We start from the raw sequence: 25,692 nt of genomic DNA, 5'->3' as shown, positions 1-25,692 counted from the left end.
GTCTACCTGGTTGGATCCCCTGACTCCATAACAACAGCTAGTCTACATGGGCTCCACACACAACTAAAATACATTATAGACATCTACTTTACATTGAAAGACGGTAGTAGACATTATAATGTGCAATCAATCGCCTATAACAACAACTCTATACCTCATAGCCTATAACATCACATATTAATTAGGATAATCAATATAAATCAACATAAAATCCTAAAATGATTATTCTTGAAAGTTGAAATCAGTATTGTAATAACTTCACAATTCTGCGGATGTTTTACCCCCCAAATCACCTCTCTGTACAATAGTCTAAGTTCTCAAACACTTTTCTATATTAAATTGTAAAAGGCTACAAACCTGAAACATGTTTCTTCGACCGTTATTTCTCTACTTCCTTATAAAATGTTGGCTACTTCCCATTTCAACACAGTCGACGCGTTCAACACGTATAGGTTTGTATATTCTACGTTCATATTTATGTAACATTAAGTCCCCTAACCCGCACGACTCTGGGCCAAATTGTGCGCAGCCCTATGGGTCTCCAGATCACGGACGGTTACAGCCCGGGTATGTAGTGAGGCAGTGATGCAGTGTTTTAGACCGCAGCGCCACTCGGGAGCTTAAGTAAAAATAGCTGACAAATGTTTCTTCCTAACCCTTTAAGAGAATACAGCCTACACACCATCGTTTCTTGTTCTGGTTTAATAGTTGCCTACAAGGTGATACGCATTGCTTTGTTATGCAAGAAAATGTCAAAAAATTTAAACATTGGTTTGTCTGGCAAGTACGTTTGATTGTTGAGCTGGGGTGTACTACTTAGTGCACACCGTACCAAACCGTTGCAAAACGTTTTGGAACGACAACGAGTTTCAAATTCAGGTAATTCAGAGCCGGACCGATTTTTGGGAACCCTGATTTAGTCAACATTTACATCGTTTATGTGCCAATTTGTTGCATGTCACTTTTACTTGACCGACTTGACGAGACGGACTAGTTTCTTTAGCGACAGATTTACACAATTCCGATGCACGTCTTCTTTCGGGAATTGAAACAACGCAAAGTGTCGACTGTGTTGGGGATCACGCGGATAGCAAATCACGATAATGTGCTATCAACTACTCTATACCTCATAGCCTATAACATCACATCATATTAATTAGGATAATCAATATGAATCAACATATAAGCCTACAATGATTATTCTTGAAAGTTGAAATCAGTATTGTAATCATTTTACAATTCTGCGGATGTTTTACCCCCCAAATCACCTCTCTGTACAATAGTCTAAGTTCTCAAACACTTTTCTATATTAAATTGTAAAAAGCTACAAACCTCAAACATGTTTCTTCGACCGTTGTTTCTCTACTTCCTTATAAAATGTTGGCTACTTCCCATTTCAACACAGTCGACACGTTCAACATGTATAGGTTTATATTATATGTTCATATTTATGTCATGTAAAGTCTTCATACACTTCATGCAGGTGTTCAGCCCATAAATTCATATTCTATCTGGTAAAAGTGTATTTTGTATTATTTTATTTCAGGATTTGATTGAGTGTTGTTTTGCAGTGCTACCAGCAGAGGGCAGTGTGACAACAAACAGGTTCGGCAGAAGGACGCTAGACGGTCATATCTGTGTTGTTATTTACATTTACATTTAAGTCATTTAGCAGACGCTCTTATCCAGAGCGACTTACAAATTGGTGCATTCACCTTATGACATCCAGTGGAACAGCCACTTTACAATAGTATGGTAGGGTTAGGGTCACATGACAGGATGGGTAACCAATGATAGACAATGATTCTGCAGAACCCAAAACAGACTGATTACAATGTGTAGTAGATGACGTTACATTGAACTAATCACATTTATTAAAGGACCACAGAGACACATAAATACATTTCATTGCTTTTCATTTTATTTATTGAAAATGTATTTGACAGAGATTCTGCACATCAATCAACATGTCTGTAAATGTGACAGATTTAGCCAGCGAGCTAGTTTTCAACTGTAGTCCCTGGGCAGGTAGATAAACATTTTAATAAAAACTAAATAAATGTTTTTGTCCTAACACAACTGATTCTACTAATCAAAGGCTTGATGATAATGAGTTAATTAGTTTAATGTAAGGTGTTCGTTCACGGGTAAAAACTAAAACATGCAGCCCTTTGGGGGTCCCAGAGGAGAGGTTTGGAATAAACTGACCTAGAATAATGTGATACAAATCAACTCATTATTTATTCAATATCTCACCAATTCACACACACAGAAATAGACACAGACACACAGAGAGATTAAAACACTACAGGATAACACAGTATTTAACTTTTACTAAAAATATCATTTAGGTCTATATTTTCATAGTGACTATGTACATGATGGGGGTCACTTCCATTTTAATTCCAGTCAATTCAGAAAGTAAACCAAATTACAGAATTGGAATTAGAATTTCAGTCTACTTCCTGAATTGACTGGAATTTAAATGGAATTGACCCCAACCCTGACTATGTATTGGTTTACCAACCTTTCTCAATATATTTTTCAATTATGAATTCTCACACCCAGGGGCCATTTAAATCAAATCACATTTTATTGGTCCATACACATATTTAACAGATGTTATTGGTCCATACACATATTTAACAGATGTTATTGGTCCATACACATATTTAACAGACGTTATTGGTCCATACACATATTTAACAGATGTTATTGGTCCATACACATATTTAACAGATGTTATTGGTCCATACACATATTTAGCAGATGTTATTGGTCCATACACATATTTAACAGATGTTATTGGTCCATACACATATTTAACAGATGTTATTGGTCCATACACATATTTAACAGATGTTATTGGTCCATACACATATTTAACAGATTTTATTGGTCCATACACATATTTAGCAGATGTTATTGTGGGTGTAGTGAAATGCTTGTGTTTCTCGCTCCAACAGTGCAGTAGTATCTAACAATACACAACAATACACACACATCTAAAAGTAGAAGAAAGGAATAAATAAAATATTAAAATATGTGAAAACACACAGACAGACAGGCAGATTCACACACAGACAGAGACACACACACACACACACACACACCACACACACACACACACACACACACACACACGCGCAGACAGACACAAAGACGCACACACACTCTCCTTCCCGCTAACTTTAGACCAGGCGTATGCACCGTTTCTAGTGGTTGAAGTATTGCATTTCAAGCAGGCCAGTAGATTAGTATTTAGTGTAAATGTGGGATATGATGGACATGCTTATTCATAACAATAAAACGGTTAATAACAAGATGCAATCATTTACCGTTAGTGAGAAGAGAGAAAATGTATTTCGTTTATCTTTGCATTTTAAAATAATTAGAAATGGCCGTTTATTTCCTAGGCTATTATTTATTTCGTTTCCATGATCGTTGCATAATAAATCCCTCACCTTTTCTGTGATGGTTTCATTCTCACGAGGTAGCATACAGGCCTACAACGAGGTTACCATTCGTCCCATCTCTCTTTTAATTGGACCCACCTCACAGCAGTAAATAGATAAGCTATTTCAAGTATTTTGCTCTATGTAAAATACCAGGGGCCTCATTTGTAAACATTTCTAACAAACAGAATGTGCCACAAAACATCCATGTGCCAGTTTTCACGCAAATGTTGTCATTGATAAAAAGTGAATTTGACATGAGAATGTGCTAATCCTCCCGCTAACTTTAGACCAGGCGTCCTTACACTTTCTAGTGGTTGAAGTCTTGCATTGCAAGAAGACAAAAGTAGACTAGTAGTAGCCTGGTGCAGATGGGGAATATATGACGAGACTGTTATGTGACATTTCTTGCTTACACAATATTTAATTTATAAACATAATACATCATAATAAATAATAATAAATTCCTCACCTTTTCTGGCCATGACGAGTCCCACTCAGCACGTGACGTCCACGTACGGCTAATTTTCAGCTGTATCAGGACTATATAAGGACTATATCAGGACTATATCAGGTCTATATCAGGACTATATCAGGTCTATATCAGGACCGTATCAGGACTATATCAGGACTATATCAGGTCTATATCAGGACCGTATCAGGACTATATCAGGACTATATCAGGACTATATCAGGTCTATATCAGGACTATATCAGGACTGTATCAGGACTATATCAGGTCTATATCAGGACTATATCAGGACTATATCAGGTCTATATCAGGACCGTATCAGGACTATATCAGGACTATATCAGGTCTATATCAGGACTGTATCAGGACTATATCAGGTCTATATCAGGACTGTATCAGGACTATATCAGGTCTATATCAGGACTATATCAGGACTATATCAGGACTATATCAGGTCTATATCAGGACTATATCAGGTCTATATCAGGACTATATCAGGGTCTATCAGGACTATATCAGGACTATATCAGGACTATATCAGGACTATATCAGGTCTATATCAGGTCTATATCAGGACTACATCAGGACTATATCAGGTCTATATCAGGACTATATCAGGACTATATAAGGACTATATCAGGACTATATCAGGTCTATATCAGGACTATATCAGGACTATATAAGGTCTATATCAGGACTATATCAGGGTCTATATCAGGACTATATCAGGACTATATCAGGACTATATCAGGACTATATCAGGTCTATATCAGGACTATATCAGGACTATATCAGGACTATATCAGGGTCTATATCAGGTCTATATCAGGACTGTATCAGGACTATATCAGGACTATATCAGGACTATATCAGGACTATATCAGGACAATATCAGGTCTATATCAGGTCTATATCAGGTCTTTATCAGGACTATATCAGGACTATATCAGGTCTATATCAGGTCTATATCAGGACTATATCAGGACTATATCAGGACTATATCAGGACTATATCAGGTCTATATCAGGACTATATCAGGACTATATCAGGACTATATCAGGTCCGTTGGTCATGGACTTTATTTCCCACAAAATTGTCTTCCCGAAAACTGGGCTGTATTTAGTCCGTCCGTTTTGGTCCAAATATAGCCGAAGGTCAGCCTGATCAGCTTGTACTCATTGAAATGCATGAGATACACCAATACAATTATACAATATTGAATATAGTATAAGTTTGATTATTATTTTGATATTCACAATATAATAAAATGTATTGATTTAAAATTTAAAAAAATAAAATAGCTTGTTAGATATTCTGATATAGACAGAATGACTGAAAATTACCTGTAATTTAAAGTCATTAGTTTACAATTTCACAACGGAATTTATTACAATTTATAACCTTCGTGCCTCAAAACTGGGAGGCAGAACGACGCAGTGTTGCCAATTTGGGTTCGACTTTGTCGCTATATTTAGCGAGTATTCAGACCCCTCTAGCGACACATTTTCAAAAAAGCGACTAGCGACAAAACTAGCGACTTTTTCTGGTGTTATTGGAGACTTTTGGAGACTGACGTGAAAGCACGTATCGTTCTCACTCTTCTCAACGAGCAGCGGGTGCTGCCGTGGGCCCCACCCCTGTCCCAAAGCACTCACAGGCGGCCCAGTCATCGCGCAGCAAGTCAGAGCAGGAGATGTTCACCCCTCCGCGTCCAGACTGCAAATGAATCGCGCATGCGGGAAGTCGCCGCTGGCTGATCCCGCCCTGACTTACATTTAAAAAAACTATTAACCTGAATTAGGGCCAGAATAGTTACCATCATTTTCTCACTTTGCCATTGACAGTTTATTCTATTGTCTTTTCGGTCCATTTAGATAGTTTTTGTATACAATGTAAAACATGTAATGATTAAAAACGTTCATGTTTTACTGTGACTTGTGTTGATAATTCGTTTTACTTGAGACAGGAGACCAAGTGGAGACATAGGACGAGGTGGATAATTTTATAATAAGGCAGGTTTATTCAAGTGTAAAAATATTATGCAAAGCGTGCAGCACGGCTCTTTCTATCTGATCCGTATGGGGTCGTCAGGAAAAGGGAGAGTTTCCACAGTTGTACAGTTTTATATATAGACAACAAGCAAAGTAGGTTGATCTGCGAGTCTGGCCTTCCGATTGGTCGATCTGGGTCTTGGGTAGTCCTGTACAGGCCTGGTGTCCACGTTCCATTGGTTCCTGAGGTAGTTCTTTGTCTGGAGCTCCAACCCTGAGTTGTGTGTGTCTGAGTGATTGTCATGGGGGAGGGGAGTTGTGGGTGTCGTGCATGTGTCCAATGAGTCCAGCATATGTCCAATATAAAAGGGAGTGTGTATATTGTGTCAACCATAGCTAATGTTGAGAAGTTGTTAAAACAAGTTACCAATATCTAATACAATTCCTTACAAATCCCCCTCTTCACGTCTCACAAGAGACGTGACATAAAGTATATAAAAAGACAAAACTAAAGGATAAAATTTGTCAGAAGACAAATTTTTAATTCCCTCTCTTCACGTCTCACAAGAGACGTGACATAAAAGTATCTTAGTCCTCAAATAGATAGACAGGTCCAGCTTCCCCATCCTCAAGCAATGGGAACATTTGGGCCCTTTCCTGATTAGGGTCTATGGCTGCAGTTATAACACGGCTAGCAAGCGTGCGCGCACATGGAATGCAACAGCATCCACAAAGTACAAGAATGGCCGCAAAAACAGAAATTGATACTAGGATGGAGGAAACCAGCGTCTTATATTTACCAAAAGCATCCATCCATGAGTCCCACATAGTAGTGTCCACTCCAGAATGCTGTTTCATCTTACCATTAAGGGTACGAAGTCCCTCCAATGCTACAGTCAGACTCCCATCCGTAGCTGTGTTATTGGGAATGAAAGTACAACACTGTTCACCAAACATTTGCACAGACCCCCCCCCCGTTCAGCCAATAACATATCAACCGCGATTCTATTTTGAAATGCCATCAGGGACGTAGCTGCCAATTGTCCATGGACCGCCTCGAAGCCTTGTTGAGTCCAATTGCCCAGTTTCTGGACATTAAAATGAATGTAGTTAATTCTGTCCACATTTTTATTAACTGTTCACCACCAACAGACAGAAGATTCAAACCCAGCTTTCACTTGGTCCACCAGTTTATATTCATCTGGCACCCCCTAGGGACACCAATAGCATCAATGTAAGTTGAGTCGTAAATGAGCAAGGACCAAAAAGGAGACCACTCCAATAACTACTCCTGGAGTGGCCAACCACACATTAGTAAACCAAAAAACGAGAATATGTTAAACCCTCCGGTCCATCCCTCTATACAACCTGTACCAGGTGGGCTCGTCGCCACCCGGGAACTTCAAACCTTCACCACAGGGAGGACAAACATCACTTTTTATTCATTCAACAACATCATCTACAGCAAACCAAGGGTCCTCCTCTGTCAGTCCACTCTCCTGCGGAAGCTCGTTTTCGTATCAGCCTCTCCAACTGGAGCATCAAGCAGCGGCATCATACCAGAGGCCCCTTACACATCTGTAACAAACTTCTTCAAACAAGGTACGATACAGGCTACACAGAAATGAAAAACAACAACTAGTGTCAGAAATCCAGTAATCATCATTGCAGTGTACTTACCAAAACAACCACCCAGCCAGGGGAACAGTCCACTCTCCTCCACACCTGCAAGACCCTTCATCTCCACTGATAACCTTGCCAACCCACTCAGAGCTTTTGAAATGCTCCCATCCGGACTAGTATTGTTAGGAACAAACGTGCAACACTGTTACACCTCCCTTGTTGGCCAGACTTATGTCCAGTGTTAGTCTATTGTGTCTACTGGTTTGTGAGGTAGCATCCAATTGTTCAGCCATCCCTGTAAGTCCTGTGTGGGTGTGTTTGACAAATCATCATTAATTATAGTAGATATAATTGATCCAGACCTTTTGTTTTAGCATCAACAATAGCTGGGCCAATGATGGGCATCAGATGCCACAGGCCATCATTCCTGGTTAATGTCTGGAATTCGTGGGGGACCCCTATTGGGACCCCCAACAGGTTGGTGTGCATGTTATCTGTACCCTCGGACCAAGGAGCGTCACGTTTCTGCCGTCTCCTGGGTTGGTCCCAAGCCTCTGTGTCCTGTGTAGCTCCCAGAAGTTGATTAGCTATAATAATAGGCAATGGTGGTATCAGACTGGCCAAAGCACATGAGCAACGACAATTTCCTTTCAAAAATAGGGTCAACCGCCTGGCAGGTCCACACATCCACCATACATCAGCAACACCTCTAGTTAATAGTGGTATTAGTGATGCAGGTAGTAGCAGGGAGCCCTCCATAGTCTATACCTCTACCTGTACCAGTGATACAGCTGTTATGTCCCCCATATGCCTTAACTCCCCACGGTACCTTCTGGGGAGGGACCACTGGGAACACAAGACTCAGAGTCTTACACAGGGTTGAATTTGGCTTGAACTTTTCCAATATGCACATCCAACCTTCCCCATTACTTAGGACAAATGGGTGAGCAGCCAGAATAGGTCTGGCATGTCCACATACGACACAGTCCTTTCTATTAAGTGTTTTGTAGGCCAACCACATATTCTCCCTTTCCTCATAACCAGTTTCAGTCCCCAAATGTTCACTATCTGAGATGTCTTTTATATTTATTATCTGTACCAGATTGGAGAGCTTAGGTGATGGCGTGGGACTTGGTCTTGAAGTGGTGGAGGAGACCGGCTGAACCCTGGTCCGTTGGAACTGGTGGTGGTTCTGGCAGCACCGCGATGGTAACATCCCCATCGTATCCTGATCAAACAGCTCAGGACTACAAGCAGTCCTGTAAAACCCCACCCTCTCCCAGAGAACACATCATCAGCCAGAGATCAAGCAACACTTTCACTTCTATGAACGTACACAGGGTTGAGAGGTCAGGGTCAGGGATTCTTCATTAAGGAGTTGATCCCCGAGCTCTATTAGCAACGGTTCTTCTCCTTAACTCTGTGATCATTCGGCAGTGTCAGTGTGTCTCACCCTCCAAGTGCGATATGCCCCCATGTCGAGTGATTCACCTTCTCCCTTGATTCACCTGCAATGTATAAACTCTTGGACATACAGGTTTGGTTAACAAACAGTTCCTCATTTGTTCTTTCTGATTATATATTTAACTTCTATGCCTAATTTTTTAGCTATAAATGTTTAATTTTAAATAAGTTTATTATCCAATGGGCCCCATCCTTTCCCAGTCCACAATGTACCCTCCTTCGTTTGATACCTGGCTCTGGCCAGGTATCAACCTTACCTACTCTAAATAATAACCTTGTACATCATATTATAGGAACGTCCCTTCTATTCCCCGCATATCCAATTCTCCCCTGGGCGCACATCCATATCTATTCTTTTCCAATTCTCTGTCAAGTGACCTATCTACTTTGAAATGTATCTGTGCTGCTTATATATGTTAACCCATTTCCCTCCTATCTTATTTCACAGCCCACCTTGCTCATTTCCTGGTCCACCCTCCCCACTCTGCTCTCAAACCTTCAAGGTCTCAACAGTGCGGGGTAGACCCATCTGTCTGCCTTTTTCTATGTGTTCCTTTACAATATTAACTAAGTGTCTCACTGTTTTGACTTTATCTGCATGGATTTAAAAATAACAACAGGTCTTATAGTGTCAATCTTTAAAGTCCTAACATAACCTTAATTAACCTATCTTTATCTTCTAATGGCCAATACAAATGCTTACCTTATGGTCAAGAGTTATAAACTCTATTATAATCAATTTACCTCAAAACTAGTATCCCAAATGACACAATCTCATTATTCTCACCACATTTCCCCGCGAGTGATCAAGTCGCCGGAAAATGCAATGGAAACAGAAAACAGGTCAAAATGTTACACCTACATTCGTGTTCCATATCTAAACATACCAAAAGAACCCTTTATCTTCTCAAAGTCCCTTGCCTAAATAAAACTCAGAAAGTAAAACTCCTATTCCCATATGAGTGTATTCTTTTAAGATATCTTATCTCTGGGTACACGGAAACCCTTAACCTTAATGTTTACTCCAAAAAACAAAATTATGTCACCAGCATTCAACCAGTCGGCTGGGAGACCATTGGGTGCTGCAATACTGCCATCTTCTGTCCATTCTCTGCACAGCTCTCCACCCACTCTTATTCAACCTTCTCAATTCGAGCCATTTTAGTTTCTTATTTTAACTATTGTTTTCTAAATTTTTAAATTTTTTTAATTTTTTAATCTATTATTACCTAGTTAGACTAGAGTGTCCGTGACATACATCCATGGGGATCCGGTTATAGTTATTCTATTAACCATGTGAAAGTGCCCAGGGACACCCCAAATATCAGTAGGAATATCACAAATAAGGGGCCAGATATCCCTAGCCTTGCCCAGGGAGGGAGAAATATCCCTCTAACTGGGCGAGGTTCCTTTATCAGGGGAGGCGGAGTTTGATTCCGCATCACCTGAGTCAGGAATGTCTTCCTTTGGAATCGAATTTAAGCTGTTTAAATCAGCTCTGACTTCTGTCAGTGTTCTAGAAGGGATTGGGGCTGGAGTGCAATGTGTGAGGTGGTGCCAAGGTGCGCCTGATTTACCTTTGACCTGGACTGAGTGTGAAGTAACCTCCCCCACTTCGTACAGTCCAGTCCACCTGGGTTCTAGCCACTTTCTCTTGTGGACATTAACCCCACCCAGTCACCAATTTTTTACCTTCCGTGTGCCAGATCTCCCTTCTGCTTCCCCGTTGGACCTTGTGAATCTGTGTGGAGAGAGCTGCAGAAAGTTCCGTCAATTATCAAACATTACAATTTGTTGTACATCAAGGGCGGGCATATGACCTCCCTTCCTTGGTGAACCCAGCATGACTCCTCCAGCCATTGTCTCATGAGGAGAGAGATGGGTGCCTGCACCTGGAGAGGCTATCATGGCCAGCAACGCCAGGGGCAGGACTTTAACCCAAATCAACTTCAAACCTGCACATACATTTGATTGGCGCGTTCCACGAGACTTATGAGATTGTGGCCTGTACACTAACCCCATCATTAAACAACATCCATTAATCAGTTGACATTTACACATCCGACCCTATTGGTACATGGAGCGTTTGTCATTAAACAATACACATGAGTTCGGTTTGCAGCCACCTAATGACCTATTTTGCATCCTCCCCTGCTGTTGGTATTGCCTCAACCCATTTAGAGAACCTGTCTACCATAACTAACAGGTACCTTTTTCCATTTGTCACATTGTCTTTCCCCATATCTGTGTGTGTTGGTGAGTGGTTCGTTCCCCAGGTCAGGTCTCCGTTTCAGTTCCTGTGCAGCTCTTTCTGCACAGGAGTGGGGTAGACCTTCAGCATTGAGTGCGTCTGCCATGTTTTTGTCAGTGTTAACAAATGTGATGTGTGATTGTGTGCATTTATTCTGGATTTCCGTTTTCCTTTCAGCGCTGAACGTGAATTCTTTGCTCATCAGATATGCTGCAACCCCATGGTGGGTGTGGATTTCCAATGGATGGCACATTATCATGTGGGCTGTTTTTCCAATAGCTTTTGCCACTGCAGCCACATACCTGGAGCATGTGGTTTGTCCTTCTTCAATGTAGTCCAGTTTGGAGGAGTGATACCTCAACACTCTTCTCTCCCCCTCTAGGTTCTGGAAAAGGATGGATGATGTAAATCCTTCTTTTTCAGAAACATCCAGATGGAACTTGTTTTTTTTGTCAGGTGCTGTTAGGGCTACTGCCACTTAGAGATCTGTTTTCAAGAGTGCAAAAGCCTTTGATGCTTCAGTAGTCCAGGTCAATGATGAGTGTAGGTTAGTGGTGAGCAGCTTCAGGGCCATGGGGCATATTCGTCAGCCATGCCCTGAAAAGGGGGAGGTGATTGCTGATTCGGGTCTGGATTGGGGTGATTGTATGCGGGTTGAAGGGCCGCACGTGGTTGATACATCATTGGCCTGACTCCCCCTTGGTCTAGGGGCGTATCCTCGTCCCCTTTTGGCCAGAAACTGGCTTTGGGCCGGGGTTATTGGGTGCGGACACTGTCGCACCATATGCCCAGCTTGTTTACAATTATGACAGCTTCCATAAGATCCAGAGTACCTCTGGGGCTGTCCCCATGTGGGTGAATAGTTTGATTGTGGTAGTGGGTAGTAGGGTTGTAGTGGTGGTTCCGACGAAGGGTATGGCTGAAGCGGGTAGGCATACGGCAGTTGGAATGGCTGCTCCTGGGGTGGGTGTATAGGTGGTCCCTGCTGGGTGAAGATGGGTAGTTGTTGTTGCTGTATCATTCGGGAAACAGTTTTTTTAATGATTTGTGAGATTTCTTGTTGGTCTTCAGCCACCATCTGTTTCTTGGGTTTCTCTCCTTTCTGGGCCTCTTTCAATTGTAGTTTCAAAAGTTGTACCTGTAGGGACTGGATTTGTGTTTCAGCCCCTCCCTTACCCTTATTGTATTGGGTAATGTGGTGATGCACATGGGAGTTGAACTGAGCCTGGGGAATTGCCATTAACCCCACAGTGCCCCTGAGATGGGTTGGGGCCGATGGGGCTGCTGTGGTGGTAGGTGGGGCGTCATTATTGTTGGGCCTGCCCTCTTTGGTGTCAGTTGGTGCTCCAGTGACCACTCCCATCATATCAGGTTTCCGGTAAGGGAGAGCTTTTCTAATTTCCTCAATTGCCCATAATCCTATTTTCATCTCAGCCTCTGCCTTCTCCCTCTGCTTTGTCCCTTCTTTTTTAAATAAGTGACTCTTATTCTTATCAACTTCACATTCTATCCCTTGCTTCACTGCTTCCTCCAATTCTTTCTCCATAATGAGGAGTTGCCCTTTTGATGGGGCGACTCCACTAAGGAAGCCTGCTTGAATCCATCTCAGCCTCACTTCTTCCCAAACTCTTTTAACGGGTTTGTAGTGTAATTTCCCGCCTGCTCTGTCTTTCATTCTCTGATCTAAATATTCGTTGAATTTGTGTTTGGGGACGATAGTCGTGGTCATTTTGTCGTTGAGCTATGTCTGGGTCTATTATTATCTTGGTGCACTTAGCCCATCACTGGCCAAAACTAACAATGTATCTCTGGTGCTGACACAGTCTTATCTCTGGTGTCTGTCTCCCCCTTGTGTACAAAGAATGTTATTGCTTTATGTTTGGCGAATTAATTAAATACTTTCCCAAAGTATTTCGGCAATATCCTTTTGGAACACTCTACTAGTATTATCTAGCGCTTCTATTTTAAATATAATAATAATTTTAGGAACTATTTTCAAACAGTTATTATTCGTTTTCACTTTTTCAATTATTTAAATACTTTGCCAAAACATTTCAGAAATGTCCTTTCGTGACATTATATTAGTATATTCAAGCGTTTCTAGAATAAATATTTAATTAATTCTGGGACTCATTTTTCTCAAAAACTAATTAAAAAACTGAAAACTCAAAAACTAACTTAATTAATTAAATACTTTCCCAAAGTATTTCAAACGTGTCCTTTTAGGACAATATATGGTGTATCCTAGCGCTTCTAGAATAATTATCAAATTAATTCTAACCCTTAAGGATTTACCAACAGCACCAGAGGGAAAAACCAGGTCAATTTATCAGCAGAAAAATAGCTGCTTCACAGCAGCTCCCACAATCTGACTCGGCGGTCACTTAAACACAGCCTCAACCTAGCATATGGCTAATTAGTAGCAATCGGTCTCGTGGAACGTTCAATCACTCACATTAATTTGGAGAGTTTCAGGTTTAATACCATTACTCCTATTTCAAGCTTAGATTTATCACCGATGCTCCTAGTTGAAGAATATTTCGACTAGTCCCAGATTACTAATGCGACTTGAATCCCAATACGCCAAGCTTAGATTTATCACCGATGCTCCTAGTGGGGTGCCATTTCCACTAGCCTCAGATTACTAATACGACTTGAACAGGCTACATTACATTTCAAATACATTTGAGTTTCAAGTTTAATACCATTACTCCTATATCAAGCTTAGGTTTATCACCGATGCTCCTAGTGGGGTGCCATGTCCACTAGTCCCAGATTACTAATACGACTTGAACGGCGTCAAGCTTAGATTTATCCCCGATACTCCTAGTTGAAGAATAATTCAACTAGTTCCAGATTACTAATTCGACTTGAACAGCCTCAAGCTTAGATTTATCCCCGATACTCCTAGTTGAAGAATAATTCAACTAGTTCCAGATTACTAATTCGACTTGATTTTATACTTCGCAAATATCTTTACACAATGCCTTAGATTCTAAACAATTCCACATAAATTTAGCAACAATTCACACTCACCTCAGTACTTCTGATCATTGAATTTAGATATTGGCTATAATACAATATGCAGATTTTGATTAAACCGGCTCTGCTTACCTTAATATTTTCGAGCTCTTTGATCAGTTTCCTGGGTGAGTTGAATCGCCGACGTCTCCCTCGAGCGGGTCACCTCTCCTTCTTGAATCTTTCTCCCTCTCGTCTCCTGTCCGATGAATTTTCTATTGGGCCGAATTCAAATATGTTTTGACCATCCTCTGCTTACCAAGTTTGTTGATAATTCGTTTTACTTGAGACAGGAGACCAAGTGGAGACATAGGACGAGGTGGATAATTTTATAATAAGGCAGGTTTATTCAAGTGTAAAAATATTATGCAAAGCGTGCAGCACGGCTCTTTCTATCTGATCCGTATGGGGTCGTCAGGAAAAGGGAGAGTTTCCACAGTTGTACAGTTTTATATATAGACAACAAGCAAAGTAGGTTGATCTGCGAGTCTGGCCTTCCGATTGGTCGATCTGGGTCTTGGGTAGTCCTGTACAGGCCTGGTGTCCACGTTCCATTGGTTCCTGAGGTAGTTCTTTGTCTGGAGCTCCAACCCTGAGTTGTGTGTGTCTGAGTGATTGTCATGGGGGAGGGGAGTTGTGGGTGTCGTGCATGTGTCCAATGAGTCCAGCATATGTCCAATATAAAAGGGAGTGTGTATATTGTGTCAACCATAGCTAATGTTGAGAAGTTGTTAAAACAAGTTACCAATATCTAATACAATTCCTTACACTTGTTGTAGGCTCCTAAGTGGACCATAAGGTTAAAAAACAAACCAATTTAAGAAAACGAAAAAAAACTAAGTAGCTCCGCCACAGCGTCTCTTTTGGGTCCCAAGCCAGGATAAAATAGGAGGGTTGGAATTGTGACATTAAAAAAAATAAGAATCGACAGAAGAAAGTTCATTTGTAATTCTAAACATGTTTAGGGTATTTTTTACTCACTATTTGTCTCTCCACCTTGGCAGTGCAATTAATTACCACAGCTATAAAGGCCACAGAGTCCACCTTCTCTCCACCTTGGCAGTGCAATTAATTACCACAGCTATAAAGGCCACAAAGTCCACCTTCTCTCCACCTCGGCAGTGCCCTTAATTACCACAGCTATAAAGGCCACAAAGTCCACCTTCTCTCCACCTTGGCAGTGCAATTAATTACCACAGCTATAAAGGCCACAAAGTCCACCTTCTCTCCACCTTGGCAGTGCAATTAATTACCACAGCTATAAAGGCCACAAAGTCCACCTTCTCTCCACCTTGGCAGTGCCATTAATTACCACAGCTATAAAGGCCACAAAGTCCACCTTCTCTCCACCTTGGCAGTGCCCTTAATTACCACAGCTATAAAGGCCACAAAGTCCACCTTCTTAACCTTTAAAATGTCAGGATCCTGCTGGTGAAAGGAAACCCCTGCATCCTGCAGTGTAGGCCTATCCACCACCATGAACTCTTCTGATGCACCATTCAAACCCTCAACCCTTTTCAACGCTGCTAAACTACATGCTTGTGTTCCTAGCTCCTACAGTGCCGTAGTATCTAACAATACACAACAATACCGACAAATCTAAAATAATTAAGAAATATAGATATATGTGAAGACAGACAGACAGACAGACAGACAGACAGACAGACAGACAGACAGACAGACAGACAGACAGACAGACAGACAGACAGACAGACAGACAGACAGACAGACAGACAGACAGACAGACAGACAGACACACAGACAGACACACAGACGAACACACACTCACCTTCCTGCCAACTTTAGACCATTTTCACTACACCCACAATAACATCTGTTAAATATGTGTATGGACCAATAACATCTGTTAAATATGTGTATGGACCAATAACATCTGTTAAATATGTGTATGAACCAATAACATTTGATTTAAATGGCTCCTGGGTGTGAGAATTCATAATTGAAAAATATATTGAGAAAGGTTGGTAAACCAATACATAGTCAGGGTTGGGGTCAATTCCATTTAAATTCCAGTCAATTCAGGAAGTACACTGAAATTCTAATTCCAATTCTCCTCAATGCTTTTCAATGAAGACTTTGGATTTTGAATTTGGTTTATTTTCTGAATTGACAAATTCAAATGGTAGTGACCCCAACCATGTACATAGTCACTGTGAAAATATAGACCATAATTACTTTTAGTAAAAGTTAAAATATTGCCTTTATTATTCTGTAGTCATTTAATCTCTGTGTGTCTGTGTCTCTTTCTGTGTGTATGTGTACATGCTCGTATGTGTGTCCCGGCCTCTCTCTCTCTGTGTGTGTGTGTGTGTGTGTGTGTGTGTGTGTGTGTGTGTGTGTGTGTGTGTGTGTGTGTGTGTGTGTGTGTGTGTGTGTGTGTGTGTGTGTGTGTGTGTGTGTGTGTGTGTGTGTGTGTGTGTGTGTGTGTGTGAATTGGTGAGTTGATTTGCATCACATTATTCTAGGTCAGTGTATTCCAAACCTCTCCTCTGGGACCCCCAATGAGGTTTTAGTTTTTGTCGCAGAACTAACACACTACATTCTACTAATTAATTCATTATCATCAAGTCTTTGATTAGTAGAATCAGGTGTGTTAGTGTTAGGGGATAAATAAATACTATGTTTTTATTCAAATGTTTATCTACCTGCTCAGGGACTACAGTTAAACTGTATGAAAACGTTACATGAATAAATGTTTATCTACCTGCTCAGGGACTACAGTTAAACTGTATGAAAACGTTACATGAATAAATGTTTAACTACCTGCTCAGGGACTACAGTTAAACTGTATGAACACGTTACATGAATAAATGTTTATCTACCTGCTCAGGGACTACAGTTAAACTGTATGAAAACGTTACATGAATAAATGTTTATCTACCTGCTCAGGGACTACAGTTAAACTGTATGAACACGTTACATGAATAACTATGAACATATAATATAAACCTATACCTGTTGAACCCGCCCACTGTGTTGAAACAGGAAGTACATTTATAAGGAAGTAGAGGAAGAACTGGACACGATCGGTCGAAGAAAAATGTTTCTGAGGTTTGTAGCGTCCTTTTACCATTTTTTGTAGAAAAGTGCTTTGTAGAAGTTAGGCCATCGCAGAGAGAGGTGATTTCGAGGGTAAGACATCCGCCGAATTGTCAAGTTATTACAAAACTGATTTCAACTTTCAATAATGATAATTTTAGGCTTCCTTACATTGATGCTGATTCATATTGATCAGCCTAGTCAATATGAATTAATGTTATATTATAGTCTACAGGGCTGTGAGGTAGGGTATGGGGGATTGACTGCACATGACCGCGATTATTGTCTTTGCGCTCTTTCACTTACCGGAGAAAGACGTGTGTCACCTCAAGTAGTTTCTTTGGAGAAAAAAAAGTAATTCTCATCAATTCGGCCAAGTAAAAGTGACGTGCAGCAATGGGCATTGAAACTTAAAGAAGGGCTAATGTGAAAAGTTTATGCCGCGTTCAAAACAACTGGGAACTGAAAAATACGAGGCCGTATCATTTGAGGAACAATGGGAAAGTAATTCTGCTTTGAAAGTTGATAAACCTGAAACCCCACTTTTGAGAAAATGGCTCCTGAATGTTTTGGTACCCCTACTGGAGAGCTCTCCTTTGTCTACACCGATTCAGCATCGTTCACACCCTCTTAAGCCTTAGCCCCACCCATCTGTTTAAGGATCCACATGTGAGGTCATGTGATAAACAGTGAGTAGTGTAGTAAAGATTAAGACTAAAAGTAGTAGCCTACAATTAGGAACAATTCCAGGAAAACTGAAAGTGTCCAGATAAAAACATTGTATAAATGTTAGATGATGCTAATCCAGACACTAAACTGATGGGTCATGTGATAGAAATGCTATATCCCCCAGCCACATCTAGCTAAGTGGATGGGTCTCTACAGAAGGCGGAAACTGTACAGACAACTGGTTACTTACATAGTAGCAATATCAGAAATAGATAGTGTCAATATAAATAATATAAATAAAAAAATATCAAGTGTCAATGTAGAGAAAGAACTACATAATATACAGTATGTACAAGAACAATATCAATAACCATATCAGTTATAGATGAGGTAGTTATACAGTATGTACTAGAACAATATCAATAACCATATCAGTTATAGATGAGGTAGTTATAGGTAGATATACAGTACATACTAGAACAATATCAATAACCATATCAGTGATACTGGTGATAGATGAGGTAGTTATCCTGTCTGGCCCCGGCGTTCCGCTAGCGGAACTCCTCCCACATTCCACTGAAAAGGCAGTGCGCGAAATTCAAAAAATATTTTTTTGAAATATTTAACTTTCACACATTAACAAGTCCAATACAGCAAATGAAAGATACACATCTTGTGAATCCAGTCAACATGTCCGATTTTTTAAATGTTTTACAGCGAAAACAGCACGTATATTTATGTTAGCTCACCACCAAATACAAAGAAGGACAGACATTTTTCACAGCACAGGTAGCATGCACAAAGCCAACCTAACTAACCAAGAACCAACCAAACTAACCAAGAAACAACTTCATCGGATGACAGTCTTATAACATGTTACACAATAAATCTATGTTTTGTTCGAAAAATGTGCATATTTGAGGTATAAATCAGTTTTACATTGCAGCTACCATCACAGCTACCGTCAAAAATAGCACCGAAGCAGCCAGAGTAATTATAGAGACCAACGTGGAATACCTAAATACTCATCATAAAACATTTCTGAAAAATGCATCGTGTACAGCAAATGAAAGACAAGCATCTTGTGAATCCAGCCAATATTTCAGATTTTTTAGGTGTTTTACAGCAAAAACACAATATAGCATTATATTAGCTTACTACAATAGCCTACCACACTACCGCATTCATTCATCAAGGCACGTTAGCGATAGCAATAGGCACGTTAGCGTTAGCGAATAAACCAGCAAAAGATATTAATTTTCACTAACCTTCATAAACCTTCCTCAGATGACAGTCCTATAACATCAGGTTATACATACACTTATGTTTTGTTCGAAAATGTGCATATTTAGAGCTGAAATCAGTGGTTATCCATTATGCTAACGTAGCATCTTTTTCCCAGAATGTGCGGATATTTCTATTAGACTCTCACCTATTCTGACCAAATAGCTATTCATAAACATTACAAAAAAATACATGTTGTATAGGAAATGATAGATACACTAGTTCTTAATGCAATCGCAGTGTTAGAATTCTAAAAATATCTTCATTACGACATAAGGCTTAGGTTATGGCGAGATAGTGCCCAAAACCTGGGCGCAAAGCTAATAGTACACAGTTCGACAGATATATGAAATACCATCATAAAATGGATCCTACTTTTGATGAGCTTCCATCAGAATGTTGTACAAGAGGTCCTTTGTCGGGAACAATCGTTGTTTGGTTTTAGAATGTCCTTTGTCCCTCTTGAATTAGCAAGCACACTCGCCAAGTGGCACGAAGCTCTCCATCGTCAACAAACACAGACAACGCAACACGCCTAACGTCCCGAAAAAATTTCAATAATCTAATAAAACTATATTGAAAAAACATACTTTACGATGATTTTGTGACATGTATCAAATAAAATCAAAGCCGGAGATAGTAGTCGCCTATAACGACAGCTTTCCGACGGCAATTCCAGGTCCATCTACGCGCTTTCCAGAAAACAGGAAATGGCTGACTCGTCGTGCCAAGAGCTTTTATTCCACCTCAGACCAAGATAAACACTTCATTTCTTCTCTCACTTCCTCTTGACATCTAGGGGAAGGTGTATGACGTGCATGTATACTCATACGTATCATGCCCATTTATAGGCAGGCCCTTGAACAGAGCATAATTTTCAGACTTTCCACTTCCTGGTCAGAAAGTGTGCTGCCAAATGAGTTCTGTTTTACTCACAGACAAAATTCAAACGGTTTTAGAAACTAGAGAGTGTTTTCTATCCAATAGTAATAATAATATGCATATTGTACGAGCAAGAATAGAGTACGAGGCCGTTTAAATTGGGCACGATTTTCCCCCAAAGTGAAAATAGCACCCTCTGTCCTCAGCAGGTTAAATGTAGATATACAGTATGTAGAAGAACAATATCAATGACCGTATCAGTGATACTGGTGATAGATGAGTTAGTTATATGTAGATATACAGTAAGAGGAAGAACAATATCAATAAGCATATCAGTGATACTGGTGATAGATGAGGTAGTTATATGTATACAATCAAGGGTAAAGTAGCTGAGCAGCAGGATACATTTGTTTTATAGTAGCAGCAACGTATGGTGTGTGTTAGGAGAGAGTCATGTGAATAGAGGCACTGCAGATAGTGCTGATGACTGGGAACTCTCCCCCAGTGATGAACTGGTCCGTCTGAACCACGCATGAAGACGGGAATCTATATTCGGAGAGCCTGTTTCTGTCCTGTCCTTGACTTTGGTGCAGGGCATGTGATGTCCATAGCTTCTTCGTAGCAAAACTCCCTGATCTTCTCAAAAAGATCAGTTTGTCTAGCTGTGTCCAGTCCAGGTGGTGCTTCTACAGGCAGACCATCTATGGGAGGAAGGATGTCAGCGTTGTGCAGCAGCTGAAACCTGGTCCTGACTGAGTCCCAACGCTCCTTGGCGACAACAACACCAGGCTTCAGAGCATCGGAGCTGTAAAACAGGAAATAACTAAACCAATTGAGAAGACATTACAACCTTGCATAACATGAATTCACCTCCAAGTTTAGATAAGAAGAATAACCTCATACAATGCAATGAAAATGATATTCACCTGAAGTGCTGGTTCTGCTTGATCTGTGGCAGTGGCCTGAAGATCGGAGTCAGGTGTTGTTGCCAGCCATAACTTTCCACCAGCACCCTACCATCCTCCAGTCCAACCAGCTGTGGGATGTTGACCCCTGTCACCGTACCATCCTCCAGCCCAACCAGCTGTGGGATGTTGACCCCTGTCACTGTGCTGTTCTTCACAACACCAGCAATCTCAGACAAAGTGTTCACTCTGGTCTTTCTGAAGCGCTGCTTGATGAGGCCGAAGGGTTAGGAAGAAATACCTGTCAGCTATTTTAACAGTCTGTAATGTCTACTTGGTAAATGTTTATAATTTCTACTACCGTCTTTCAATGTAAACTGTAGTCGAGGTCTGTAATGTCTTTTAGTTAGTTGTGTGTGGACCCCATGTGTTATGGAGTCAGCTAATGGGGATCCAACCAGGTAGACTAGCTGTTGTTATGGAGTCAGCTAATGGGGATCTAACCAGGTAGACTAGCTGTTGTTATGGAGTCAGGGGATCCAACCAGGTAGACTAGCTGTTGTTATGGAGTCAGGGGATTCCACCAGGTAGGCTAGCCGTTGTTATGGAGTCAGGGGATCCAACCAGGTAGACTAGCTGTTGTTATGGAGTCAGGGGATCCAACCAGGTAGACTAGCTGTTGTTATGGAGTCAGGGAATCCAACCAGGTAGACCAGCTGTTGTTATGGAGTCAGGGGATCCAACCAGGTAGACTAGCTGTTGTTATGGAGTCAGGGGATCCAACCAGGTAGACTACCTGTTGTTATGGGGTCAGGGGATCCAACCAGGTAGACTACCTGTTGTTATGGAGTCAGGGGATCCAACCAGGTAGACTAGCTGTTGTTATGGAGTCAGGGGATCCAACCAGGTAGACTAGCTGTTGTTATGGAGTGAGGGGATCCAACCAGGAGTCAGGGGATCCAACCAGGAGTCAGGGGATCCAACCAGGTAGACTAGCTGTTGTTATGGAGTCAGGGGATCCAACCAGGTGGACTAGCTGTTGTTATGGAGTCAGGGGATCCAACCAGGTAGACTAGCTGTTGTTATGGAGTCAGGGGATCCAACCAGGTAGACTAGCTGTTGTTATGGAGTCAGGGGATCCAACCAGGTAGACTAGCTGTTGTTATGGAGTCAGGGGATCCAACCAGGTAGACTAGCTGTTGTTATGGAGTCAGGGGATCCAACCAGGTGGACTAGCTGTTGTTATGGAGTCAGGGGATCCAACCAGGTAGACTAGCTGTTGTTATGGAGTCAGGGGATCCAACCAGGTGGACTAGCTGTTGTTATGGAGTCAGGGGATCCAACCAGGTAGACTAGCTGTTGTTATGGAGTCAGCTATTGGGGATCCAAATCAAATAAATAATATTGGACTGTGTATGTTTAAATACAGTATGAAGTCGCTGATTGAACTCTTTGACAACAGACAGTAAAAGTGTTGTCATTGTTAATGGTTATTCAACAATGTTCAGAAATATTGACTGTTCTGTTATCTCTTATTGTAGCTGAGTGAGCTGTGACTTGCATCTAACATGAGTCTCTCTGGGGAGAGAGAGGAGGAGACCACTGCCTCTAAAATGAGTCTGTCTGGGGAGAGAGAGGAGGAGACCACTGCCTCTAAAATGAGTCTCTCTGGGGAGAGAGAGGAGGAGACCACTGCCTCTAAAATGACTCAAGACACCAGTTCTAAGAGGTAAGAGATGAAATGTAAAATATACAGTTATCTTAAAGATATAAACTAAAGAGAAAAGTGTTCCCACATTACATAAAATGTAGGTCTACATCATTCATTTAAAAGCCCCAAATGGATTTACCAATTGCAGACTGTAGCTTTATAAAGCAACATCAGGATTTCACTATACAGTTGCTAAAATGAAGTAGATGAGGTATTGATGTGATATTGATGAGGTGATCTGTCTCCCTGTTTTGTTCAGTGTCCAGAAGCCCAGAGCAGAGTCACCTACAACCAGCCTGCTATCAATGAAGAGTGATCAGCCACCTGCTTTCAGCCAGGAACCATTACCAGATGACAATAAGGAAGTGGAGAGTTTGGACAGTGAGGATGCATTAAAGATCATACACAACCTTCTGGACAGAAGAAGTAAGACTGTGTTTCATACAATATTACAAAGAACGGTACAGAGGCCCTTATAAAACACACCCACAAACGTATGAGTCCCAACTCTCATTGTTTTCCTACAGGTCAAACTCTGCTGACAGTCCAACATGACATTAAGGCTAATCTGAAACACAAGTACCAACACATATCTGAAGGAATTGGACACCATGGAAACCAAAGTCTGTTAAAGGACATCTACACAGAGCTCTACATCACAGAGGGTGGAAGTGGAGGGCTCAATAATGAACATGAGGTTAGACAGTTAGAGATGGCATTCAAGAAACAAACCACACAAGAGACATCAATCAAATGCAACGACATCTTCAAGCCTTTACCTGGACAAGACAAACCTATCAGAACTGTGCTGACCAAAGGAATCGCTGGCATTGGAAAAACAGTCTCTGTGCAAAAGGTCATCCTTGACTGGGCAGAGGGAAAAGCAAATCAGGACGTTCATTTCATGTTTCCTCTTCCTTTCCGTGATCTGAACCTGAAAAAGGACCAATACAGTCTGATGCAACTTCTTTCCCATTACTTCTCAGAGCTGAAAGAGATTGACAGCATTGAAGATGGTGAAACCAAAACTGTTTTCATTTTTGATGGTCTGGATGAGTGTCGACTTCCTCTAGACTTCAAAAACAATGAGAAGTGCTGTGATGTCACGAAGCCAACCTCAGTGGACGTGCTGCTGACAAACCTCATCAAGGGGAATCTGCTTCCCTCTGCTCTCCTCTGGATAACCTCACGGCCTGCAGCAGCCAATCAGATCCCTTCTGAGTGTGTTGACCAGGTGACAGAGGTACGAGGGTTCAATGATCCACAGAAGGAGGAGTACTTCAGGAAGAAGAACACAGATCAGAATCTGGCCAATAAAATCATCAAACACATAAAGACATCAAGGAGCCTCCACATCATGTGCCACATGCCAGTCTTCTGTTGGATATCAGCCACTGTCCTTGAGATGATGCTGAAAGAGGCAGAGAAGGATGAAGTCCCCAAAACTCTGACCCAGATGTACTCACACTTCATGCTCATCCAAATCATTGTGAAGAACAAGAAGTACAACAAAGCCACAGAGACAAACCCAAAGGAACTGTCTCAGTCAGACAAAGAGATGATCCTGAAACTGGCAAAGCTGGCTTTCCAACAGCTGCAGAAGGGCAACCTGATCTTCTATGAGGAGGACCTGAGAGAGTGTGGCCTTGATGTCACAGAGGCATCAGAGTACTCAGCATTGTGTACAGAGATCTTTAAAGAAGAATCTGGGCTGTACCAAGACAAGGTCTACAGCTTTGTGCATCTGAGCATTCAGGAGTTTCTAGCAGCAGTGCATGTTTTAGAATCATGTCTGGACAAGAATGAAAATGTTTTCTACCCCAAAGCAGTCCCTACTGATGAGGATGATGAGGAGGAGTCAATCCAGTTGTCTGACTTACACGAGAGTGCAGTGGACCAGGCCTTGAAGAGTAAGAATGGACACCTGGACCTGTTCCTTCGCTTTCTTCTGGGTCTCTCACTGGAGTCCAATCAGAATCTGTTACGAGGCCTTCTGACACAGACAGGAAATTCAACACAGACCAATGAGGAAACAGTTGAGAGAACAGTCAGGTACCTTTCATACAAGATCAAAAGGGTATCCTCACCAGAAAGGATCATCAACTTGTTCCACTGTCTGAATGAACTTGGTGCCAACTCTCTAGTTGAAGATATGCAGACCTCCCTGCGATCAGGAACTCTTTCAGAAACAGAGCTAGAACCTGACCAATGTTCAGCCCTGGCCTACCTGTTTCTGATGTCAGCGGAGGTGCTGGAGGAGTTTGACCTGAAGACATACAACACAACAGAGAAAGGTTATCAGAGGTTGCTGCCGGTAGTGAAAACCTGCAAGAGAGCACTGTAAGTTCTGTTATTGAGTTGATGTTTACAGTATCATTATAATGAAGGATTTGTATATCTAACAGATTATCTCCTCTCTTCAGACTGGATCACTGTAAACTGACAAATAAATCCTGTGAGACTCTGACCTCAGCTCTGCAGACACCAAACTCCCCCCTGAGAGAACTGGACCTCAGCTACAGTGACCTGGGAGACCGAGGAGTGCAGCTGCTCTGTGTTGGACTAACCAGTCCACTCTGCAACATACAGACACTAGTGTGAGTTAAATATCTTCAGTATCCACTGTCTTTATAGTGTTTATATATTTGTAGTAATTATGTTTTTAACATTATTTGAACATCTTGGTAAATATGCAGAAACATACATACAATGTGATAAATATTTGAAACTTATGTTAAATATCTTGAGTGGGTTAGTATGTTTTTAACATAGTCGAATCATGTCCTTCTGTTATTGTCTTAATGCATCTCATTATTGTTAAAGGTTTGCATATTTAAGTGTATCAAAATATCTCCTCTCTCCAGACTGGATGGCTGTAAACTCACATATGAATCCTGGGAGACT

At 41.2% G+C, this 25,692-nt stretch overlaps 1 protein-coding gene across 1 annotated transcript; it reads left to right on the top strand.

Moving 5' to 3' along the window:
* Positions 1–23,284: 23,284 nt before the first annotated feature.
* On the top strand, positions 23,285–25,389 carry LOC120051629 (protein NLRC3-like). Its single transcript, XM_038998525.1, has 2 exons — positions 23,285–25,128; positions 25,212–25,389. The coding sequence occupies exons 1-2, from the start codon at positions 23,285–23,287 to the stop codon at positions 25,387–25,389; spliced, it is 2,022 nt and encodes a 673-aa protein (XP_038854453.1).
* The last annotated feature ends 303 nt before the right edge of the window (positions 25,390–25,692 follow it).

Source organism: Salvelinus namaycush, chromosome 8 (assembly GCF_016432855.1).
Source record: "Salvelinus namaycush isolate Seneca chromosome 8, SaNama_1.0, whole genome shotgun sequence".
Taxonomy (NCBI): Eukaryota; Metazoa; Chordata; class Actinopteri; order Salmoniformes; family Salmonidae; genus Salvelinus; species Salvelinus namaycush.
Note: the sequence above shows the minus strand (reverse complement) of the source record. Positions and strands in the feature narration are given on the sequence as shown.

Bases quoted from the DNA above. Each gene is read 5' to 3' on its own strand.
- LOC120051629 (XM_038998525.1), top strand. From the start codon at position 23,285: ATGAGTCCCAACTCTCATTGTTTTCCTACAGGTCAAACTCTGCTGACA. The intron at 25,129-25,211 runs GTAAGTTCTGTT...TCCTCTCTTCAG, and splicing joins AAAACCTGCAAGAGAGCACT to ACTGGATCACTGTAAACTGA.